Raw genomic sequence first — 25735 nt, 5'->3', positions numbered from 1 at the left:
TTTGAGACATAATACCATTCCCCAAGCAGATATCAGATCATATCACAGGTGCGACCGTTTGAGCCACTTAAGACATATTACCAGCACGTTGGGGACTCAGTGTGAACTTGTCATTGATTCTGTCTCAGTCGGTTCCAAGATAAGTCTTCCAAGAGAACTCTTTGGAAAACTTTGGGGAATGAGACCCATTGTTCATCAAACAGTGCTGAAACTTGGGTGCTGCAGTGTTGTTGAGTGCATAGTAGTAAATAAATACATATTAGTATAGTAGGAAGAGAGCATGATAGTATAAGACAGTAAGAAGGTTAGTGTTTTTTTTGTTTATCTTTTTTTATTGCTGTGGTAGTAGTGGGTTGCTAGCAAGCAGGTGTTGCTAATTCACAGGTTTTGCCTGGTTGTGGTATGGATTTGGCAATCTGATGTATTATTTGGGCGCTGGAGGAAAATGACAAAGTCATCAGATTGACAAGCTGCCCTTTGTGAAGTCATACCAAGGAATAATGAATTTCAAATCCGGTGCTTGCTACACACACCAAAAAACAGCTTGTTCGATACAAGGGCAGAAAGAGGTTCTGGGAAACAAATTATTTAAAAATTACATTTTCCACAGATTCAAGGAAATCATTTAAACATTTTCAAATAACCAAAACATGGAACATTTGAAAGTGCTACAGATAACATCTTTAAGTAGAGTTATGATTTAATAAAATAATAATAATAATCCTCAGAGCTTTTAGAAAGGTGCAGAATACAAGTATTGCTTTTTCGGCTGTCCTAACTGTGGTGGGAAGTTCGTGTTCTCGACTGAGAATAACCAGCTTCACTTTGATAGTAATATTTGTTTTCCATTGTTAGCAAAAAATTCTGTGTGCCAAGAGACTATCACGTCTCCTTCCTTCTAGTCATACGTCTGTTGTTGTGAGTCGCAAGCTGGTTAAATACACAAACCTCATATAGAATGTGTACTTTTACTTTAGATACTTAAGTACATTCAATAGCAAATACTTCTCCACTTTTACTTCAGTAGAATTTGAATGGAGGACTTCTACTTTTACCAGAGTACTCTTTTATCTGATTATTTCTACTTTTACTTGAGTAAAGGAACTGTGTACTTCCACCACTGTAGTTTAGTTTAGTTTATTGTTTAGTTTGTCAGGGACCATGTACAACTTACATTCATCTCAATTAATGAGAGGAGATGCGTTGCACCAGATTTAGCGCTCAGCTAATTTCTGTATGCAGTCCCTGTACAGGTAGACATACAAGAAATACAGAATACAAAATGTGATACATAACAACATAATAGCCACATTCCCTACACTCCCACACACACACACACACACACAATTAATCTATGTCTCGGAATCATGACAACAAGAAATAGATACTGTGGTGGAAAGTAGCCGAAGCTGAATAACTTACTCAGTCAAAAGAGACCTGGTTAATACAGTTTATTAACTCAGTCAAAGTATCAACACAAAAATAGTCAGAGTAGCCTATGGCTGGATGACTCTCAATGAGGTGGCTAGCTAGGACAACCGGAATGAGCGAACCCCCATCGGATCTTCTACATCGTTATACCTACAAAACTGAGAGGGGTGGGGGCCATAGGTATAAGGGTGTCATGACATTTTGGGGAAAGGTGGGCGAGGGTTTGTTGGGGTTAAGGATGCGGGATGAGGGTAGGTAGGGGAGATCGGTGAGGAGATCAAAGATAGGTGGGGGAAGGGAGTTTTATCTACCACAATACCTTCAAGTATCAATCAAAATGAACGTGGGCATGATTGATTACTCAGGATCCATGTGGTCACTTCATGAAAAGTTACAATAAGCACCAATGAGCACCCGTTCTAGTTCTGTAGGCTATATTGTGGAAAAGTATATTTCGCTTTGACATCTGGTGGAGTGGAAGGTCCCTAAAATGAAAAATACTACTACTGGTAAGAGTTTTCAATCATTTGGAATGAGGACCATGTAGACTTTAACCACATACAAATTACGTTCAATAAGAATGCAATTGGATTGGAATGAGAACCACATAGACTCAACTGCATACAAATTGCATTCAATAGGAACGTAATTGAATACTGCCGGCTTGACAAAGTGAGGTCCATTTAGACCCAACCATTAAATTGTGTTGTTATTGAACGTAATCCTTTGAGCCTATCTGATTGGTTAGAAGGGGCAAGCCATGCTGTGAAACCTTAGAATGGAATATCTCTGCATTGCTGCTGCACTGGTGGACGTGTGCCCACGTTAAGGTGTGTTTCGAAAAATAAATCATAGCTACTAGGGGTGTAACGATGCATCGATTCAATTGAACAATATAAAATATATTAACTAAAATGTATCATTGAATCAGACTAATTAACTGAGCAGATCATAATAATTGTAAATGGTAAATGGCTGCTTTTTTATATAGCGCTTTTATCCAAAGCGCTTTACAATTTGTTACTCACATTTTTACCCATTCACTCACACATTCACACACCAACGGCGGAGGCAACCATGCAAGGTGCCAACCTGCTCATCGGGAGCAATTAGGGGTTAAGTGTCTTGCTCAAGGACACATCAACACGCTGCCCAGGAGGAGCGGGAATCGAACCTGGAACCTCCGGATTGCCAGACGACTGCTCTACCTCCCGAGCCACTGTCGCCCCACTGTTCGCATTGTGACATATGTGTCACAGCAAATTTTCATGAACATTTTAAGGTGATATGCCCGGTGTGACGTATGTGTCACAGCGATTTTTATCAATTGTTTTCTTTATCATTTTATTCAAGAAATGTGTTCACAACAGGTTATATATCATAAAGACCACGTTATGTAAGCATTATAATTCTTAAATGGGCAAATCTTACCTTTTAGCAACAAACATCTAGCTTTTGAATGCTAGCTACTTCTGTAATTTAGTCACCACCATCAGTCATCATTGTGGAAAGGTGGTTTATGGGAGCACAACATCACATGATCTGTCACATGACCCCACCAGGATGTTCCACTGGTGTCCCTTTGGGACTTCATGAGGTAAAATCAAGAAAAAAGCTTTATATGGACATTTCCAGGACATGTAAAGTACGTGTGACACCTGTGTCACGGTGGGCCCTACTGGGTTAATCTTTGTGAGGTTGCATCGTTACACCCCTAATAGCTACTGTAGCTTATGGTTAGAAGCAGGGTCAGTAGTGATAGTACTTGTCACTAACGTCTGCGTATGGGAGCCAGCTAGCCCTCCCTAAACCCACATACTGGCACATAACCTCTGCATGTATTCTTCATGCTCAGACATCCTTAGGCGTGTGTTCTTCACACACTGTTTTTGGCCCTCGGTGCTATCCGTAGTGTCCGTGGTTAGCCGTATAAGTGTACTGGAAGACGGTACGCAACGTCGGTAGGTGTGTGCATAAACCTACTGTCAGAGACACACTCAACACGACAGCCTCAACCCTATCCGTTAAACTGTTAACAGTAAATGCTGTTACATTAAACCTTGTTAATCGAACCTTGAAACTAACCGTAACCCTAAACATAACCCTTACCCTTATTAAAATAGAACTTCATATGGTAACCATAACAGTTAATCAAACTTTGAAACTAACCTGAACACTGAACACAACCATAACATGGGGTAGCAGTGGTAATGGTAGTGTAGTGGCTTTTTCTCATTCTTTTATATTCAGAGTTAATTATATTGTTATACTGTTTATTATATCGGGAGGCTTTTCCCAAGAGCACTTGCAGCGAAAAGAAAGAAAGAATAAAAACGAAGATAAACTGAGTGGGCCCGAGCCCTAAATTATTCCTTATTGTTCATTGATTGATGTCTCGCTAATCTTGTGAGGGAGTGGAATTTGAATCTTCATTTGAAACTTAATTTGATTTACCACTGAGTTTGATATACCGCTCGATTTGTTTTCAGAACAAGTATATGAAGTAAAGGTTCTGTCAGGTAAGAGGCTGCTGTAACACTTTGGAGACGTTGCATTCTAAGTCAATCCTATACGTTCCTTTATTAATCCCCTTGGGGAAATGCAAGTGTCATGGGGAAGGGATGCAAGAAGTAATGATAATAGTGATAACAGTAGTAGTAGGGAATGATACTGAGCAGCAGGATTTAATCAGACAGTAGTAATAGTGATGATAGTATAAATGGTCCAAACCATAGTAACATACTGCACCAGAGTCCGTGCAGTGTTTTATGATTATATGTATTTATTTATTATAGAGTCAGATAGTCCTAACAGTTCTCAAGTTCACCAGCTGTTAGCTCTCCAGCAATTGGCAGCAGTCCGTGCCCACGGTTGTGGAGCCTGATGGCTACTGGCATGAAAGACTGGCCGAGGCGGTTGGGGGGAGGGGGGGGTAGTATATGGCTGAATGTGCTCCTCATCCCGGCTAGCTCCTCACAGAGGGGGTGGGAGGAGATTTCCAGTATAGCATCCAGCTTTTTCCTCGTCCTCCACGCCATTAGGACAATATATAAACCTAGTGATTTATTCCCCAAACAAATACGCATACTTGCACACAGTGGAGTTGCGCAATATTTCGGGGCTCCCCCGCAGGTCGGACCATGGGGCCCCGCCCCCTCCCCTAAATCAATAATAGAGTGACATGGGATAGACATCGTGGCCACTTTTTTAAATGTTTATTTTTTCAGGCATCTTTTGTAAACAGTATAGGTCAGTAGGAACGTTCTGTATAAAGATTCATCTGATTTAAACAGTAGGGTCAGTAGGAACTTTCTGTATAAAGATACATCTGATTTAAACAGTAGGGTCAGTAGGAACTTTCTGTATAATATACATCTGATTTAAACAGCAAGGTCAGTAGGAACTGTATAATAATATACATCTGATTTTAACATAATTGACAAATACAAACAAGTGGCTGTGTATTTTTTGTAACATGAAGGTATATTGTAATAATAATAATAATAATAATACATCTATTTTATATAGCACTTTTCCAGATGCTCAACGAAAAGCAAGATTGAAAAGGTGGGTTTTGAGGGCTGATTTAAAAGATGTCCGGGTGTTTGCATCACGGATATGGCTGGGGAGGGCATTCCAGAGGGAGGGGGCAGCAGCAGCAAAGGCCCTGTCGTGGGAGGTGTTAGGAGGTTGGCATCAGCGACGGGTGGGCGTGTGCCGGTGGAGGAGGTCGGACAGGTAGGGAGGGGCAAGGTTGTTTTTCAATTTTCTTTATAGTAGGCCTAAGAGCATTACAGAGGGACAGGATCTGGAAAGGAAACTCTGCTGACAGGTCGTCTTTATACTGGCCTGATAAAGCACTTGCGGACTCAGACAGATCCTTGTCTGTTGCGCGCAAATGTTCGCGGGGAAGCAGAAAATAAAATCGCTGTGCAACTTCGCTCATTCCAACAAATCAATTTTTAAGTTGGCAACGACAATATCGATAATTGCGTAAAATACCGCCACTCTAAAATGCTCCCCTGGGTCTTGGAGCCGCTGGTCCTCACAGCTCTGAAAAGTGCCTCTTTGTGCGCTTTTAAGCCATCAAACTCTCCTCGGAGTTGGGCAAGTGTATCGGTTGCGTTACCAAGCATCGCTGTCGCCTGTAAGAGGTCCACGTCTTTGTGCTGGAGAGCTTGGGACACAATGTTTTTTTTTTTTTTTTATTATCTTTCTTCCCCTCCTTTTTCCCGATTTCTCTCCCATCCCACCCTTCCTGGTTGTTGCGTACTTTCCCCTACTGTTGGTCCGGGCGACCGGAGACTGTCACATGCTTTCCTCCGACGCATGTGCAGCCTGGGGCAGGCCAACCTGGCCGCGCAGGTTCTCACCGGGGAGAGTGTAGCGTGTGGGAGGCCACACTATCTCTCCTCAGATCCAACCCTTGCTGAGCAGGCGCCCCGACCGAACTGTAGGGGTCGCTGTCCACAACGCCCAGGACCCACCCTTCAGCTTTCCCACCCTCTGATACGGCCAATTGTATCAGTGCGAGGGGCCAGCCAAGCTGATAGCAACGCCGGGAGCTGGATTCGAACAGACGAATCCTAGTGTCTCCCGGTGTTGGTGACGAACGTAATCTCCGTGCGCCACCTGCCCCCCCCCGGGGACACAATGTTGACTGTTTCAAGGACCTTGCCCTGTATTACAGTCGTTAAAACAAACTCAAAGCTCTCCATGGCCTTTTTCAAGCCAGTCGCCTCGGCACGTTCCTCGCTTTTTTTGGAGAGCAAGTCTATCTTAGTTAGCGCTTGCATAATGTCAGCATAACGGAACCGCAATGATTGGGACGGCGTCTTGTCTTGATGCCCATCGTGTCGGGCATAGTCTCTTCAGTGTAGGCTGGCCAGCCTTGGGCACTGAGAGGTGTGTTTCCAAAAGCTCCCATCGTTTGATGCTTCCACTAAAGAATACATATAGCCTTTCAACAGTGTCGTAGACGTCTTCTATCTCAGGTATATCTTGGCGTCATTGAGTACAAGGTTTAAATTGTGCGCAGCACAATGAATGTACACTGCGTTGGACTCTTTATCCCTTATGCGTTGTTGTACACCGGAGTAAACGCCACTCATATTGCTAGCCCCGTCATATCCCCTTTCTCTCCATCGATTCGAGAATTTCTCTCTCTAGACCTGCGGCAGTTTGGTCCGTGACTGCATGGAAGCCCTGTAGAGTTTCCATTTTCATCATTTGCTATAGTAACATATCTGAACACTTGGCTCAGTTGGTCTACTTTTGAAATGTCCTCGGTAGTATCCAGGCTATGTCTGAACTGGCCTCGGATGGGGCACAGCTGACTTCTTGCTGACCTGCAAAAAAGAATGGATTTGATTCCAATTCCAATGTAACCTGTAGCATACTCGTACTGGTTATGCGAATAAAACGTTATATTATTCTAATGTCTAACCTGTCTCGAAGCGCGAGGCACGACTAGCTGGCTCGGAGTTGGCTGTAATAGGGCTGCTGGGCTGTCTGCCTGGACTCGGAGCTGACGGCCGGGGGGGTTGCTAGCGGTCTATCTGCAGTAACGTTAGAGTCTACGTCTACCTTTGCTGCCTGCCGGAACAATGGCGTTATTTTAGGTAGTTTTGCCCTCACCTGTTGGGCTTTCGCTCTCATTTTGCTTTTCTGAGCACCGCTTGGGTAGTGGCGCTTCATTTTTCATGTTTATCGGCAACGCAACCAATGAACGTTATTTATATGAGAAATGCGTCCCGCTTTGTTTTGAACGCTGCCCAGCCTGCCAATGAACATTAGTTATCAGCCGGCTAGCCCTATCGCAGGTGAGCAAATTATTATAATGATACACTGTTGTACTACAGGCAGCGTACACATGACGGGGACGGGGTGCCCAGCAACATAGCAGGGGGGGGGCCCGCCCTCTGCACCCTGTTCCCGCGTTACAAAATCTAAGAGGATAGCCTACAGTGGGGGCGGGGCCCCCTAAGCTCCGAGGTTCCCTCCGCTACACCACTGCTTGCACATGAAGAGCAACAACACCTCCAGACATGAACTCCATTATCACTGCCCTCTGGAGAATGGAGAAATACCACCTGTTCATGTCCCCCTTGAGGTCTGTAAAAGTTATTTCGTTTAACAGCTGATGGGCTGATGGCTATTTCTTTTGCATTAGGGGTTGAAGGTCTGAGGAAGCATGGGCTGATGGAATCGAGCAATGGGCTTATCTGAACAGACCTATAAGACCTTGGCTCTGATTCAGACTGAGAGGAGGAACAGACCTATAAGACCTTGGCTCTGATTCAGACTGTGAGGAGCAACAAACCTATAAGACTCTGATTCAGACTGAGAGGAGGAACAGACCTATAAGACTCTGATTCAGACTGAGAGGAGGAACAGACCTATAAGACTCTGATTCAGACTGAGAGAAGGAACAGACAAGGACTCTGATTCAGACTGAGAGGAGGAACAGACCTGTAAGACTCTGATTCAGACTGTGTGAAGGGACAGACAAGGACTCTGATTCAGACTGAGAGAAGGAACAGACCTATAAGACTCTGATTCAGACTGAGAGAAGGAACAGACCTATAAGATTCTGATCCAGACTGTGTGGAGGAACAGACCTGTACGATTCTGATCCAGACTGAGAGGAGGAACAGACCTGTAAGACTCTGATCCAGACTGTGAGGAGGAATATGGACCTACAGTAAAAGACTCTGAATAAAATCGGCCTGGACATGACGCATGGCGATACATTTGCACTGAATCCTGATGAGGATCAATTATTCCTAAGATGAGAAAACAAACATGGCCCCGCTGGCCTTCGCGCACCGTCGGATGTGTTTGTTCTTTCATGCCCAAGCTGTGCTTGTTTGTCTGCTTCATGTTTTCAAGTGCTCCGTTGTTCCTCAGTCAAAACAAACACGACGCCCCCCTGTTCTCTTTTCTTCGCACAGAGCCCGGATCCACTGTTTAAAAGCACAAACAGGACTTAATGTGTTCACGCACGAATACAACAAACTGCAGTCTGCCTCCGACATATTAATCACTATGTGTTTACTATCAACTTCCAGTGCAAACAGAGCCACAGACGATCTTCTTTGCCGAAGTGCTTATTGTAAAATAGCGATTGTTTTCATTGTAGTTCACACAAAGCCGGTTTGGATTCTCCAAAACAACTCGTCAATAAACGGCACGCTCGGCCGGCAGTGTCTGAGGAGAGTGTAATGCAGAGAGAGAGAGAGAGAGAGAGAGAGAGAGAGAGAGAGAGAGAGAGAGAGAGAGAGAGAGAGAGAGAGAGAGAGAGAGAGAGAGAGAGAAGGACACCCACATGTTTGGATACTTAGAATCAACAACAACACCAATACATCAGTTTAACCAACGCGCTAGCTGCGATTCCTCAATCACCCTATGAGTTACTGTCCTCTGAAGGGGTCCCTATATGCCGTCAGTGGCTCCGTCGGTGACTAGGCGGCAGGCTCGGCTGTGTTTGTGATTTATCGACGTGAGCGGGAAACTACGAAGCTCACTTTGTGACAGCTCCGAAGCTTTAGAATTTAAGATGTCATTGAGCTGATGGATGGCGGAGAGGAGAGGGAAGCTCGCCCAGTGGTGTCATATGTCACTGTCCAAAGCGATGTGGGACCCTGCCTGCCTTGCCGCTAAGACGGGGCTCCCGGGCTCCACCGGGGGCCTTCTCTTTACCAAGGTTAGCAAAACCAGTAGAGATCAAAGTCAGCATGTGGCACGTGGGTAACAAATGCAAACAAAGGCTCTGTTAGGATACTGTTCTATTTCACAAAGGTTCAGACAAATGTTTGCTCACAGTCAATTACTGGATCCCAATACAACAGCGGGAGACAAAAAAGATAGATGTCCCAGTGTCTTCCCATTGTTTATCATTGTCGATTGCATATTGAATGTTGTGAATAGACACACAGGGCTTTTAAATACCGATTGTATGATGGAACGATCGGCATGATCACGTGCGATATCCAAAATCCAAAGAATACGGGCGAATTCAAGCAGACTCCGATCCAGTCTTTTCCTGTACTTTCCAGCACTGCATACTGTGAGAACATCAGCGATGGGATTCTTAAACATAATAAGAAGAACAAAACAAAACAAGAAAACACCTGCTGACCTAAATATGCTCCCCCCCCCCCCCCCCCTTGCAGCGTTGACAAATTAATTTGCTTAGGTTGACAAATGTGCATCCCTTTATCAGAGTAAGTGTCAGATTTGCTGTGATAAAAGGTAACAAGTAGGAACATTAGCATAGAGCTTGTCTGGGGCCACTGACTTGGTGTGTTGGAAGAAAATAACAATCCGCACAAGCACAGCATGATATAGGGAACCTCATCCGGAGCATCAATCAGTATAATGGGGGGAAATGCACTCTAGTTATTAATTGTGAGCCAGAGCAACAGGATATGTAATTAGACCAGTAAAATTGGGCCACAGGCTCCGCGCTTTCCAAACACCTGCACGTCAACAAGGCTATATATATTGTTCCTCGAGTTCACGTAGACATGCTGCACACTGTCGCACGCTGGTTTTACGGCCCACAATATTTGACGTATAAATGTGAATTTTATGAATTTGGTACGAAGTGTGAATCATTTTGCAGCACAAACCCTCTGAAAAGTAATGTCTCTCTCTTGTGTTTAGTCTAAACACATCCACATTAACGATGTGTCTATTTCACGTTTAGTTGTCCTCCTATTACCTTCTCAGCTGTGTTTCTCAGCTGCACCCATTGGCCATATCCATATGACTATGGAAAAAATTGTCTACGAACAGGTTGAAAAGTACCTTGCGGAAAAAAATCCAATCTACGAATTCCAATCTGGCTTCAGAACATCCCACTCCACTGACACATGCCTTCTCTATTTGAACAACCACATCAAACAAGAGGTGGACGCGGGCAAATACTGCGGCATGGTCATGCTGGACCTACAAAAGGCCTTCGACACTGTCAATCACTCCCTTCTGATTGACAAGCTAAAAGCAATTGGTTTTGATAGTCTTATCAGTGAGCTGGATGCAATCCTACCTGGAGGGGAGATACCGGATGGTGGAGGTAAACGTTACTATACCCCCCCCCCCCCCCTCCCAGTGAGCTGTGGTGTTCCACAAGGAAGCATACTAGGCCCGCTACTGTTCCTAATTTATGCAAATGACATGTCGTCAGCTTGTGACTGCAACTTGTTCTTGTTCGTGGACGACTCAGCCCTGCTGGTCTCTGACAAGAACAAGTTACAGGTTGAAAAAACCCTCAGCTCGGAACTCGGCAGAATCTGCACCTGGCTCGCTGATATCAAACTATCATTACACCTGGGTAAAACAGAGTCCATTCTCTTTGGATAAAATAACAAACTCAGCAAGACCGACGGCTTCTCAGTTACAATGGGTGACAATATTGTCACAAGGAAAGATGAAATTACATACCTGGGTTCCATCCTAGAGGCAAATCTTTCCTGTCACAAAATGGCATCCAATGTAATCAAAAAAGTCAACCAACAAACTAGATTCTTGTACCAGATCTCCTCTCTGGTAAACAAGAATACCCTGAAGACTCTGGCAGGAGCACTCATTCAAGGGTACTACGACTATGCTTGCACCTCATGGTACCAAAGCACCTCAAAGGTGCTAAAAACAAGATTACAAACATCACAAAACAAACTGGTCAGACTACTGCTTGACCTTACTCCTAGAACCCACCTCACCCCTGCCCACTTTGACTACCTAGGATGGCTTAGAGTAGACGACAGAGTACAGCAACTTGCAATGGGCCTGGTCTACAAGATACACTACACCACTCAGGTACCCATGTACATGTCGAAATACTTCCCAAAGGTCAGTGAATACCACGCCCACAACACCAGAGGGAGTTCCACAAATCATGTGCAACCCAGATTCGGCACAAACAAGGGACTAAACACGTTTCGCAATTATGCCACAACAATGTGGAACGCCCTACCCACAGCCGTAAAAAAAATGTAATCCCTACCCACATTCAAAACCGCTCTTAACACATTGGCGCCCAGCCACGTATAAATACGGGTTTCGAATCCATGCGTTGTGGACCAGAGGCACGTATATAGCCGTGGCATTTGTTATTGCTGTTATTCCATTTTAATAACCGGCTCAAGGTCGCCGACCGGCTCTGCAGATCTACCCTAGTCTATGAAATTGAGAACGTGCAATACCGGCCAGATCCTCTTAGGGGCGCCATCGCTCCACTGCAGTATGCCCTGTGGGCGAATGGAAAACTTAATTTTTTTTCTTTCAATGGAGTTTCATTGTACCCGGATCCTGAACCAGCATCATGTACCGTGGATTATGTTTAGAATCGCAGATTTCACCATGGAATAATGGGATTTATCATCAGCCAATGGACATATCGATCTACCAGATGCCGATCGATAACGGGGAAATGCTCGGGGGTATCCCACGGGCTCACGGTAAGACCTTTTTCACCTAAATTACAGCCGGATCAGAGCTTGCTATGAGACGCAAGCAGCCGATCAGTGAATGTGGCTAGTTACACGGACACTGTTATTGGTAATCAATAATACTAAACGACGTCCCCCGCCCCCCCCCCCCCCCCCCTTTCATGCATACATGCTTTGGGACAGCCCCGATCATATGAAGTTATTTCTTTAGCATATGTAAAACGGAAATGCCGTTGAATATATAACGTTAGCAGCTATTAGCCCTATAACTAGCTTTCCAGAAAATATATGAGACAAAATCCGCAATAATGCTCATATTCATGACGCTATAAAATGACAACCTATTGATGCATTTTTTTTTCTTTAAGCCATTTTGAAGGGACGGTTTATGAACGCAATTGACAATGAGAATGGACAGATAGCAATACTATAAAGTATAGCTATAGCTGTACAAAAAGACACAGGTCTGTTGACAAACACTGGTCCTCAACCCCTATATTAGACGGATCCCAGCGGTCGTGAAAGTGTTAAAGAGCACCTACAGGAGGCTGCAATTTGAAACTGGCCACGGTAAATGTCCAAACCCTCCTAATGTACAGTCTCCTCCCCATCATATGTATATATTTTCTGTTAAGATCTCTGGGTAACAGTACTGTATATTTGCATATCGTATATGTCACAAATGTCATGTATGTCCCTATGTCATAAATGTAATGTACATATGTCTATACTGAACACTGTGACCTCATTTTCTACTAATTTACATGCTATACTATGTTATTGATACTTATCTTGTCTAGCACAGTCTCTGGAGCGTAACAGTAAGAAGCATTTTGTATAAAAGTATTCTGTACTTCTGTATGACAACTATTAAAGAAACTTGAAACTTGAAACGCATGTATGTTGTGTATGTCATAAATGTCACTATGAATTGAAAATGAGGGGACCCTGATGTAAACAAGATAAACGTCTTTCTCTGGTCTGCATCCCCTTAACAATTGTGTGTATTGAGCTGTACTGTATTGTACCCATATGTTAAATAAAGTTTTCATTCATTCATTCACTGCCATTTTGCTCTCATGTCACGCTCAGGATTTTGATTTGTGGTCAATGATAGCACTAATTTGTAATGTGGAAAGGAAATAGGGATATCTATACCACAGCCTATATGTTAGCTTGAGCGGTCAGTGGGGCTAATGATGATAGTGGTTCAGAGAGCTACGTCAGCGTATCTTCCCGGCATGCTTTATAGCCCCAGACTAAGCTCAGCCTTGTAGCGCTATCCAGCCATGACTCAAGCTCCCCCAACGCCAACCGAAGAACTTCTTAATCACCCAGACTCTTTGGAAAGCCGAACAGACAAAGGGAAGCGCTCAACTTGACTCGCTAACAAGACTTATTTGCTCTATCTCTCTCTCTCTCCAATGTTGTCGACAGTTGTACAGCTCCCTGGACTTTGGCAGGAAGTGGCAGCTTGTTCATGAACACGTGACCCCAAATCGGTTCTACTGGTGAGTCATACCGCCTGTAACCCCCCCCCCCCCCCTCTCCCTCCTCCTCCTCTGTTCTTCACCCGCCTCTTATCATCCTAGGGTTCGGTTCCCCCCCGCGGATTACAGAGCACGCCGCATGTGTTTTCCGTGGGTGAACGAGAGATATTGATGACTTCGGACGAGGCGTGTGTGAGTGACCGGCGATGTAGCCGAATGCTCCGCTCATTTGCCACCCCCGTCGCGATTGGCGCGGCGATTAATCTCCCCGCGTCGGATGCCGCTTTGTGCTCGGCCTCCTCTCATCCATGTTGTTGTGTTCTCAGGTTCATTCCTCATACAAATGCGCGGACCGCCCCGCGTCAGACGATTGGACACATATCCTATACATATATTATAAACAATCATGACTTTTTCATCAGTCCAGGAGGGAGCCGACATGCATGTGTGCATACCAAGATAACACGCGTGTGAGGTGCTCTGACTAATAACGAGGCCCAGGAAGTCCCTGTCGCTTCTCATCCAATCATGTCTGCTGCTCTCTTTCCCCCTGCAGCACCCCCGCCACCCCTCCCCCCTTTTCTGGAATTGCACACTCATCACTAACGCAGATCTATTCCAGCTTGTTGCTCTTTTTCCCCCGACATGCAAGGGGTACGGTGCGCGGGGTCGCCACCGGCTACGTGCCCAGTAACGTTTATAAATCCAGGGCCACTACTTCCAATAGCGTAGTGGTGTAATCCTAAATAATGTACACGATCCATCGCCAGGCTTGCCCCCCACCGGAGCCCCCCCTTCAAGGACATTTGAACGCCAGCACCTCTGGCAAAGGCCTCTGTTTCCCTGCAATCCAGACAGCATGAGGGAAATTCTCCCACGAAAAAAATTTAAAACCTATCCGTCTATTGTAATCCGCAGCCAGCGAGATGAGTAGGAAAGCAAGTTTATACCGTCCGGTGGCATGAAGTGCAGTGACTCGCGGTCGGGATACGCGGTGGGCCCCCCGCCCGCGGTGAGCTGTCCTTTGCGAGACATAGCTTTGGTTTCTTTATTTTTATTCCTATGTATTTACACTACTGTGACAGGTTATTAGAAGGAAAACAAGCCTGCGGTGCCGTGGGTGTGCTTGGCATAATGTTCCATTTGGGACACATTTGGGGAGGGGAGGGGGGGTGAGACTTTCCTGCATCCCTGTATATAGGTATAGCTTTGGCATAGCTAAGCTAAAATAAGCCATCTATAACTGGAGCAGAATGCCCCCGCAGAGACCCATCTCCTCTCATCTGTTATTCCCTCCCTCTCTCGTCCATCCTCTATTCACCTATTCTCCCCGCCTCCTACTTTCTCTCCCCTTCTGCCATCCTCTTTCTTCCCCTCACTTATCTTGTCTTTCCTACTCCACTCTTTTTCCCATTCCTTTCTTTCTGTTCGGTTATTCCTCTGTCCTTCTGCTTCGGTTAATCCTCCTCCTCCTCCTCCTCCTCCTCCTCCTCCTCCTCCTCCTCCTCCTCCTCCTCTACGCAGGTCTGTAAGAGGTCTGGATAAGGAACCAGATCTGATCCACATGGAAGCGCACACACCTGATGGAAGTACGTCTCTCTTACAGCACACACACACACACTCTTATATACACACACACCACACATGCACGCACACATGTAAGCATCTACCGCTAGCCCCCTACACAGACACACAGGCAAGGAAGAGAATGGAAGGAGGAGCATATTCAGTGTAAGCGACCGTTGTGATTGGAGGATCAAGAAAAGAGGGCAGGGTTTGAGATAGGTCCATTGAAAAGAAAGAGAGAGAGAGGGAGAGATAGAGAAGGGGGGAAGGATGAGAAAGAGCAAGAGAGGGTTGGAGAGGGTTAGAGAGAGAGAGATAGAGAGATATATAGAGAGAGAGGGGGGTGGGCGAGAAAGAGCAAGAGACGGTTGGAGAGGGTTTAGAGAGAGAGAGAGAGAGAGAGAGAGAGAGAGAGAGAGAGATAGGAGAGAGAGAGAGAGAGAGAGAGAGAGAGAGAGAGAAAAAGATAAAGAGCGAGAGGGGGATTGAGATAGAGGGGAGAGAGGACAGCTGTAAAGGAATGGATTGGGTTTAGAGCAGGTCCCGGGGGGACCACTGGATTACCCCGCTGATAAATGCAGTGCATGATACTTGATTAATATGGTATTTTCCTCTCATCCCTCTCCCTCTCTGAATGTCAACCCCATGACTCTGAATGGCATTACCATCAAGGTCCTCCATAGGTGAACTGATTCACCCCAGGTCCCGCATCAACGGAGCCTCAGCAGCCTGACTGTGCTCCTCGCTCTCCCTGCTCGTTATGATTGACAGGCGGGAGATGCTTGTTTACGCTTACGTTGTGTGCACGTGCTACAAACAATTGGCAAATCCATCTACCAAAATGTCAGACCGTGCGCGCACGCCTATAGGACGGAAGTCATCGTAGTTCAAGTGACAAAAAGCATGTTTCTACCGGCGTCTTGAGTGCATCGTCGTTTATTATCCCACCCTGGTGCATATGGTGCCCGTCAAAGATGGCATCAGCTCTACATCAAAGGACGGGAGGGGGGACACAGTGTTGTGTGAATAGGATCGCTACAACAGCTGTATGAAACATTAATACACAGCCCCATACCTCTCCTCCATCTGGCAGATGTACAGTATGTCACATGCCGAGCTCAGATGTGCGCAGAGGCCAACAGACACTACCCGTTCCCCGGATACATCGACATCAGCTCGCTGGTGGTCCAGGACAACTACATGTTCATCCAGGTAGGGGTCTCAACGAGAGATATGGCTCCACCAAATCCCCTCCACACACACACACACACACACACACACACACACACACACACACACACACACACACACACACACACACACACACACACACACACACACACACACACACACACACACACACACACACACACACACACACACACACACACACCTCCTTCTCCACGTGGCTAAGCTGCCAATAATAGCTGAGCAATATTTGGCAATTTGTTTGGCTTTTCTTTTAGACATTGCAGCAATTCTCAGACCGGTCATGGTGCATTTGTATACATGGCCAAGACTTCCGAATACAAGTACACTATATCTACACCTATACCCAAGGTCAGCCATCACACTGAGCAGTGGTTGGTATTTGATATACTTGTCCCGGAAGGCCTGGTCCATGTACAGATCAAAGGTACAGCCTACTTCTATGACCAGCACCTCCCTGTGGCTGGTGTCAACAAAAACAACGTCCGGTGTATTTGGTATGTTAGCAAAGACATTGTTGGTAAGGCCAAACCACTCTGGTTTCACTCTGGCATGTTTGTACACACACACACACACACACACACACACACACACACACACACACACACACACACACACACACACACACACACACACACACACACACACACACACACACACACACACACACACACACACACACGCACACACACACACACACACATGCACACACACACACACACACACACACACACAGACACACACGCACGCACACAAGTATTTATTGTGTAATGCACACATCATTAACCTTGACTGACATAGGTTGTTTGTTGTTTGGATGACACTTGGGTCGGCTACTATGTACAGTATGATGTGTTTACATATCCCCATTCCCACAAAATGCAACACCTGGATAATCTGCTGGTGCTCATGTGTGTGAAGAAGCTGTTATTCAAGAAATCGTTTTCATGATTAATCGTTCTGTTGTAAGATTTCAGCGTTCATGTATAAAACAAGCATTTTTTACGATTTTCTTTTTTCCTTAGGTAATCGTTATTTGTTTTAACTATGTACACAGCATTGTAATTGTTTTGTGTGCTGCATAAACATTCCATGTAGAATGTTCCGCTGTCATGGAAACAATGGAGACACAGTTTTCTATAAAATGGTGCCATATATCATTTAGAAATGGGTGTTGGACTGCAAATGGAAAATATGTAAAAATCCTTACTTTTCAAACTCCACTGAACATATGCACATTGTTTTTGTAATGTGAATCATTTTTTTTATATTCATCATAGTCAGTACCCAGTGTGTCGTATTAATCATAATTTGTGTGAGAGAAAAATCTGAAATGCTAATCTCTCAACATCCGTGCGATTTTTGGCTTATATTTAAATGTTCTCCCCGGCCTGAATCTTATTTACTTAGACGTTGTGCTAATGAGGATTTATGCATTTAAAAGTCAACAGGGGAAAAGTAAGAATAGTCATATTTGCTGCTCTGCCACAACATACGTTTTTATCCAATGAATGAACTGCCCACCACAGTTAGGACAGCCGAAACCTGTCAAATTTTTCGCCGTCAAACTAAAGACGCACTTCTTCAACCATTATATGAGACAGCTTTACCGTACCTGAGAGAGACAGGCTCCTTTCCTCCTAAACTTTTGACAGCGTAATAGACCAAAAATACTTTTGTACTCTATAGATCTCTCATGTTTGACCTCTCTACTCCCTCGAGCGAAAAACCCACAACCACCCGACCTAAACCGCCCCTTCCATTTTTACCCACACCGTCACAGATGAAAGACCCTGAACGGAATGGGGGGAGAAAATCAATCACCCCAATTCCTCTTAAAGTTCAAACTGCCTCTGGTCTCTCTGCATCGATCTCTCGCTTCTTCACTCGATTGCGTGTGGGACTGTGCTCACCGCTCCCCCGCTACTTTCTCTTCACAGCCAGATTGTCCCTCTCGCCGGCCATTCAGCGCTCTTACACGAGTACAGTAACACATTATGGTAATTGCTCCTGTCATAAGGTAATAATACCAATTCACTTTAACCCCCGACAGAGACTTGAGAGTTTAATTTGAAGAAGAACGCCCCTTAAGACGTTATAAAATAGCTATTAATTTGAGGGGGAAAGTCGATTAAGCACGTCTAATCACGTTCAGCCTGATAGCGGTGCTAACAGCAGGCCTCTACCGTCACCATCCAGCTCTGTGTTTTTGTACCGTGTAAGCTAACAGCTCAGCGTGTTTGCATAGCGCCGGGCTCATTAAGGATGACTTTCTCCCAGACAGGAGTTGAGCATTGGTTAGGGAACATAAAGATTTCTCTTGACAAAGAATAATGAGCCTATTGATTGTCCTACAAGATATTTACCAAAGTCTACCTTGAAACCACAAAGGGCATTGACAAGTAGAGAGGCAGCAGCAGCCTCCTCTGAATGCAAGCCGGGAGATCGCACCTCAAAGTCCACCGGATACCTTGCAGATCACAATGGCTTGAAAAAAGATGGGATACTTTTCCCCTATTATTTTGATAAAATAGGAATAAATATGGTGTGTTTATGTTTATATTTATTTAGGATCCCCATAAGTCGTTGCCTTAGAAACAACTATACTTCCTTGTATCCAGTGTTGTAGTCGAGTCACTAAATCTTGAGTCCGAGTCGAGTCTCGAGTCCCCAGTGTTCGAGTCCGAGTCTGAGTCACCAAAGAAGAGCCTGAGTCGAGTCCGAGTCGAGTACCCATTACCCTAGTCCGTGTCCGAGTACAAGTCATCAAGGTTGAGTCCATTCCACTCTGCCAGTCAAAGAGCTGACATACAAATAAAAAAGGTCTACACTAAACATAAATTACACAGCAGTCACCATTTAAATTAGTTTACTTTGTGACACAATAGCCAAACAAATGCACTAGCCATCAATATATTATGCTAAATGATTAGGGCCTAATACATTTTAGAATTTTGTATAAATAACTGTATTTATCAATTAACAAGTCAGAGTCCTCATCTGCACATTCCGAGTCTGAATGCAATAAGCGGCACGGTGGTGTAGTGGTTAACACTGTCGCCTCACAGCAAGAAGGTCCAGGGTTCGATTCCCGCTTGGGGACCAGGTTTCCATGATGCCAGTTACCCAGGTGGGGTATCTCCCAGGCCTTTCTTTGTGGAGTTTGCATGTTCTCCCCGTGCTCGCAAGGGTTTCCCCGATAAGACCAATGGAAAAACATGCACAACAATAGATCGCTAACGCTGTGGCGTCCTTGACGAAGACGGACAGGAGCACTTGGATTGGTCCCCTGGCGCGGCTCACGTTGACGCCTCTCTGCTCCCGGCTGCCCTTGGGGGGGAAGGAAGACGGGATGGGTTAATCGCAGATACGAATTGCATGCATGCATCGCATGTGTGCCGATTGATGACCTCTGAGCAGGTCCTAAATTATTATTATTATTATTATTATCAATGCTCGAGTCCAAGTCAAAGGCAGAGTCATCGGTTCTCAAATCCAAGTCGAGTCACAAGTCCTGAAAATCAGTCCTGGACTCGGACTCGACTACTACAACACTGCTTGTATCAGTGAGGTGCTGAGGCATGTATGTTACAGATGTCCACTGGCCTCTATTTATTGCAGGTTCCTACATCTGGACGGGCCAGCTACTATGTATCTTACAAGAGAGACCCATTCCTACAGATCAAACTGCCCAAATACTCCCTGCCTAAGGTAAGCCACTGCCACCTTCATGCTAGCAAACATGTAGCAAATACCGCAGCAACATAACCTCTCAAATTGACCTTTAATGGGTTGTGTGCATGGATTATTCATACATATTGCCCTAGTAATAGTCATACTAATCAATACATTCTCCTCTGATGTTTCCCTGCCCACTCATCTGTCTCCAAATCGAAGCGTTTTGATTCTCGTAGTACAACTCAGATGAGATCCTCAGCGAGCTCCACTACGTCAGGAATCTGTATTCAGACCGTAGCGTGTCCTACAGAGACCTGCTCCCATGACCAGACCCACAGGGGTCGGCTTGTTCTAATCCGGCACCTCTCACCCTCCAGTCATAACTCCTCTAATCTCTCCCACACTCCCCCCGGTAGGATTTGCACATCGTCAGCACAGACGAGAAGCAGGTGTTCGCAGCGGTGCAGGAGTGGAACCAGAACGACACCTATAACCTCTACCTGTCCGACACCAAAGGCATCTTATTCACCCTGGCCATGGAGAACGTCAAGACCACCAAGGGCATCGGCGGCAACCAGATGCTGGACCTGTATGAGGTAGGATTACGTGTCGTAAAGTTACCATATGCCATATTACACACTGGCTCTGACCACACCTGCACAACATTATAGGCTTGTGAAAAAAAGAGGAATATAAAATTTTTGTGGTTTGTTTCTCGTTCATTTTCAACGTGTCGGAGGCTGACTGCTAGACTGCGCTTACTAATTAAGCGTAGTGTATGAAGGAGATTAGGCGGTCTCTCAATCTAATATGGCAACACAAATCCCCCCCCCCATACAAAGCCTGATTTAATTTGTGTCACTATAAGTCACTCAATTAAAAACACTTTAAGAGGGGTCAGAACAGATTAACACAATACATGACCAAAAGGCAGCATAACAGGAGAAATTACCAAAAGGCAGCACAGCAGGAGAAATTACCAAAATGCAGCACAGCAGCGGAAATGTTTAAAAAAAGAGTGTCGGCAGGTACGGCTTTGACCATACGTTCAGACGCTTTGCAAAACGTCATCACAACTCCGGCAAAACCAGTAAATGGCACTAGCGAAACTAGGCTCCACATACTGTACGCTTGGCCTTGACAGTAGCCACGGGACCGTTTCTAAATGTAACATATTCAATCCCTACAGGCTAACGGAGCATTTATAGCAGTCTATTTCATATTCATTGTGAAGATAGGCCCGTATGTTTGCTCCATCATGTCAGGCGGATTTCCTTCCAATGTCATCCACGCCACCTGAAGCGAAACAAAGCTACACCTCGTTCTCTCCATTTGTGTCTTTCCATTGACTTTGTACGCATTCATACCGCCTTGCGGTTGTAGTGTATTTTTTATATAAACCAAGAGGCCTTATCAGAATCAGAATCAGAAAGGTCTTTATTCTAGTAGTTTTCGCATACAATGATTTGGTAGTGTTCCCTATTTTTTTGTTTAAACATCTGCTGACCTTAGATTAACCATATTTTTACCTTTTTAACCCCTTCACTACCACACTACAGAAGGTTAACCCTTTCATGTCTGTAGTGTGGTAGTGAAAGGTTAACCTTCTGTAGTGTGGTAGTGAAAGGGCTAACCTGCTGTCGTGTGGCAGTGAATGGGTTAACCTTCTGTATTGTCGCTGTGAAAGGGTTAACCCTTTGGTAGTGTGGTAGTGAAAGGGTTAACCCTTGTGGCTTCCTAAGGATTGTGGCACTCACTGGGCTTAAGAGATGAAATGATACATCATGTATAAAGCCATATAATTTTAACTGTTTACTATTTTTAAAACATTCTTTTCCCCATGATTAACATTAATAGCCCAATCTCAAGATATCTGTAACAAATTACAAATATTTCCGAATTTTAACAACTTATATTTGTGTTCGTTTGATACCATGTCTGTTTCTATTGAAAAGATTCATATTCATATCCATATTCTTCATATTTCTATATTTTAGACACCATATTACAGCGTGTGAAAAATGGACAAAATTCCTGTGAATAAGAATCTGCCATTATAAAAATGAAAGGTTGACTATTTCGGTCAGAAATAGCGGTCAGAAATAGCCGTTAGTAAGCGTTAGGGTTAGGGTTAGGGTTAGGTTGAAAGGTTGACTATTTCGGTCAGAAATAGCGGTCAGAAATAGCCGTTAGTAAGCGTTAGGGTTAGGGTTAGGGTTAGGTTGAAAGGTTGACTATTTCGGTCAGAAATAGCGGTCAGAAATAGCCGTTAGTAAGCGTTAGGGTTAGGGTTAGGGTTAGGGTTAGGTTGAAAGGTTGACTATTTCGGTCAGAAATAGCGGTCAGAAATAGCCGTTAGTAAGCGTTAGGGTTAGGGTTAACCCTAACCCTAACCCTAACCCTAACCCTAACCCAAACCCTAACCCTTACCCTAACCCTAACCCTAACCCTACTTCAAAAAAGTAGTTTTCATGACCAGGGAGCCACAAGGGGTTCAACTTGAGGTTAGGTGTGTTAAGTACTAGTTTGTATGCATCATACGTTTCTCCACAGAGCCAGGAATTTGCCTGGTGCAACAGTGGATAGGGAGGTAGAGCAGTCATCTGGTAATCCGGAGGTTCCTGGTTCAAATCCCACTCCTCACGGGCAGCGTGTCGAAGTGTCCTTGAGCAAGACATTTAACCCCTAATTGCTCCTGATGAGCACCTTGCATGGTCGCATCCGCCGTCGGTGTGTGAATGTGTGACTGAATGGGTAAAAATGGGAGAAACAAATTGTAAAGCGCTTTGGATAAAAAGCGCTATATGAATGCAGCCATTTACCTTTTGCCTAGAAAATAACAAAGAGACTGAGTAAGCCATTATCTATAACTATAGGGGCTGGTTTGTTTCAAGAGATGGTCTCACAAGGGAATGGTCAGAACATTGGAGAGTAGACAACTCAGAGAGAGGTTCCACGTTTTGCGATGAGTGTCTCATCATTTGAGATGATTTCCGGTGTATATTCAATAAACTTTGTTGAAACTGCATCGAACGGAATCCGGGACAGTCTTTTCATTCTCTTCAAAATAATCCTCTACACCAGTGGTTCCCGCCGTGGGGGGGTCGCCAGATGATTTCCAAAAAAATAAAGATTTCCAAAAAAATACAAATCTTTTCTTTTCTTTTCTTTTTTAATGCAGTCAGGCCACTGAACCTAGAAGCAGGCCAGGCCAGTGTTTATAGTTGCAGCGGCGCAATAGTTAGATAACCTAGGTGGGGAATAACCAGGAGATCACTGCAACTCACACAAGTTGGAGAACTATCTCTCTCTCTCTCTCTTGCTCACACACACACACACACAAAGGGAGCCGCATGTGATTGGTGGACCCTTACAAAAAAACTAAAAATCCATCAAAATCAGTGTTGTTGCTAATCATTGACACGTGCTAGCCTGTAATAATCCCCACCAGAAAAATCTACTTTGCATTTGATATATTGCAAATATATGCCATCACACACACTGGCATTTTGTTATGGTTTGTAACCGACCCCAATCGCACAACACAAGACAGGTATGAGAGTAAGCCAAGAACTGGGCATTTATTGAAACACACAGAAAACGGCACTGTCCCTTTAAGGGAGAACACAAATTACTGGAAAACAAGAAAAGGGAAAAAGGCACAGTGCCTTTAAGAGGCGAGCTGGCTAAGGGGAAGGCTAAGGGAAACAGGACAGGGCAAGGGACAAGGGCAGGAACTGGGAGGACTAGGAGGACTGGACAGGGATGACTAGGAGGACTAGGAGGACTGGACAGGGAGGACTAGGATGACTAGGAGGACTGGACAGGGAGGACTAGGAGGACTAGAGAGGGGAAACAGGGACAGAGGCCCGCGGAGGCGGGCTGGGGACAGGGAGGACTAGGAGGACTAGAAGGACTGGACAGGGAGGACTAGGAGGACTAGAGGACTGGACAGGGAGGACTAGGAGGACTAGAGAGGGGAAACAGGAACAGAGGCCCGCGGAGGCGGGCTGGGGACAGGGAAGACTAGGAGGACTAGAAGGACTGGGATACAAGCATTAGAAGAATGTTGCTGCTCTGCAGCTTCTCCCGGGAAGGTTCGTCTGAGGAATCTGACAGTGACGTCAGAGCCGCTCTGCAGAATCCTCTCGGCAGCTCTCCGAGGTGGAAACGGGACAGAGAGGGAGAGAGAGAGCGGGTTAGCTCAGAGTACAGTTGGGAACAGAGCAGGTGACAGGAGAAGTGACTTGTCCCAAAACAGAGTAATCCAAGTGACTGAATCTTCGGTGTAAATACACACTGCGAGTAATGTCCCAACAACAATCCACGTGATAGAATCTTCGGTGCAAATACACACAGTGAGCGAAGTCCCAATTATAATCCAAGTGATAATATCTTCGGTGTGAATACACACAGTAAGCGATGCCCCAATAATAATCCAGGTGAAAATATCTTCGGTGTGAAATCACACAGTGAGCAAAGTTCAAGCAAATATTATCCCAAATGAACAATCCAAAAACAGGCACAGGGTGAGTGACAGTCTGACAAAAAGCAGGATCTCTTCAGTGTTTAACACACACGAAAACGATAGGGTCAAAGACAGTCTTGCAAAACTCACCCAGGCGCTGTGCGTAAAGAGAGCAGGATCAAACAGGGCGAGCGCGTCGCCACGGGGAACGGGTTGTCCAAGCGGAGGTCTGAGTGGTGCGCGACTGCTTGGAGTACGCGCCGGTACGGAGGGCGCATCTGGCGCGGAGGTCTGAGTGGTGCGCGACTGCTTGGAGTACGCGCCGGTACGGAGGACGCATCTGGAGTGCGTCTGAATGCGCGTCTGGAGTGAAGGGCGCGTCTGCGCGGAAGAGCGCGCCGGCTCGGAGAGACGCATCCTCCCGTAGAGTATTAGGAAGCGATGCGCGTCTGCTGCGCGGAGGTCTGGATGGTGCGCGTCTGCTTGGAGTACGCGCCGGTACGGAGAGCGCATCTGCTGCGCGGAGGTCTGGAGTGGAACACCGGAATACCTCCCGTAGAGGTTTAGAGAGCGCAGTACGGTGTCTCCTTCCAGGCAAACGGCGACAGGTGGCGAAGGCTTGAGCGCATCTGGCGCGGAGGTCTGGGGTGGAACACTGGAATACCTCCCGTAGAGAATTAGGGAGCGCAGTACAATATCTCCCTCCAGGCAACGGCGACAGGTGGCCAAAGCTTGCACCTCGTCTCACGCCGGAGATAAAACAGCATACTGACAGAAACAAAACTCCCGTAGGAGCCTATAGACAGAGAACCTCCCGAAGGAGTTAGGTGATAGAGATATGATACGGAACGACCCGACAAGGCCAGAGGGGAAGAGCGAGGTACTTAAAGCCCAAAGGGGAACTAATTAGAATACACGTCAGGTGCGTGAAGGTAATTGATACTTGAAACTAGAAGTGTGTGTTCGGCACCAGACCAATCAAACACATAATGACAGGTAGTCCAAGGGTGTGGCTGCTGAAGAGCAAACGAACGCGAGGGTGGGGGCTAGTGAAGTGAGGAGACAGGGAATTAAAGTACAGGGAACAGGAATTAAATGTCCAGGGAGAGGAGAACCTCACACATTTAAAGGGTTAAAATTATAAAATGAATATGTGGTGTTATGATCAGGGCTGAAGTTGAATAAAAGATTTATGAAAGAAAAAGTGGTATTTCAACATATAGTAATATTTGTATGGCGTTTTTGAAGAGGACAATTTAGTCCCTTATGGTAAGAGTCAGTGTTGGGCAAGTTACTTTTAAAAAGTAACTAGTTACAGTTACTAGTTACTTCTTCCAAAAAGTAACTAAATTACTTACTCAGTTACAAATTATAAAAGTAACTAGTTACTTCAGAAAGTAACTATTGCGTTACTTTCAATATTTATTTTTTTACATAAA

General features: G+C 45.2%; 1 protein-coding gene across 1 annotated transcript in view; it reads left to right on the top strand.

Annotated features, from left to right (window-relative positions):
• Positions 1 to 25735, top strand: part of sorcs3a (sortilin related VPS10 domain containing receptor 3a) — a gene marked incomplete at both ends in the record, with an annotated part of 398627 nt that overhangs the window by 123893 nt on the left and 248999 nt on the right. The window contains 5 exons of the mRNA XM_084317820.1: positions 13323 to 13396; positions 14900 to 14964; positions 16035 to 16153; positions 19772 to 19861; positions 20245 to 20424. Coding sequence (XP_084173946.1) covers positions 13323 to 13396; positions 14900 to 14964; positions 16035 to 16153; positions 19772 to 19861; positions 20245 to 20424 — 528 coding nt within the window. The remainder of the gene's footprint in view (positions 1 to 13322; positions 13397 to 14899; positions 14965 to 16034; positions 16154 to 19771; positions 19862 to 20244; positions 20425 to 25735) is intronic.

The sequence above is a fragment of the Notolepis coatsorum genome (assembly GCF_963971535.1).
Source record: "Notolepis coatsorum genome assembly, chromosome: 7".
Classification (NCBI taxonomy): Eukaryota; Metazoa; Chordata; class Actinopteri; order Aulopiformes; family Paralepididae; genus Notolepis; species Notolepis coatsorum.
This window is presented reverse-complemented; position numbering and strand designations above follow the sequence as displayed.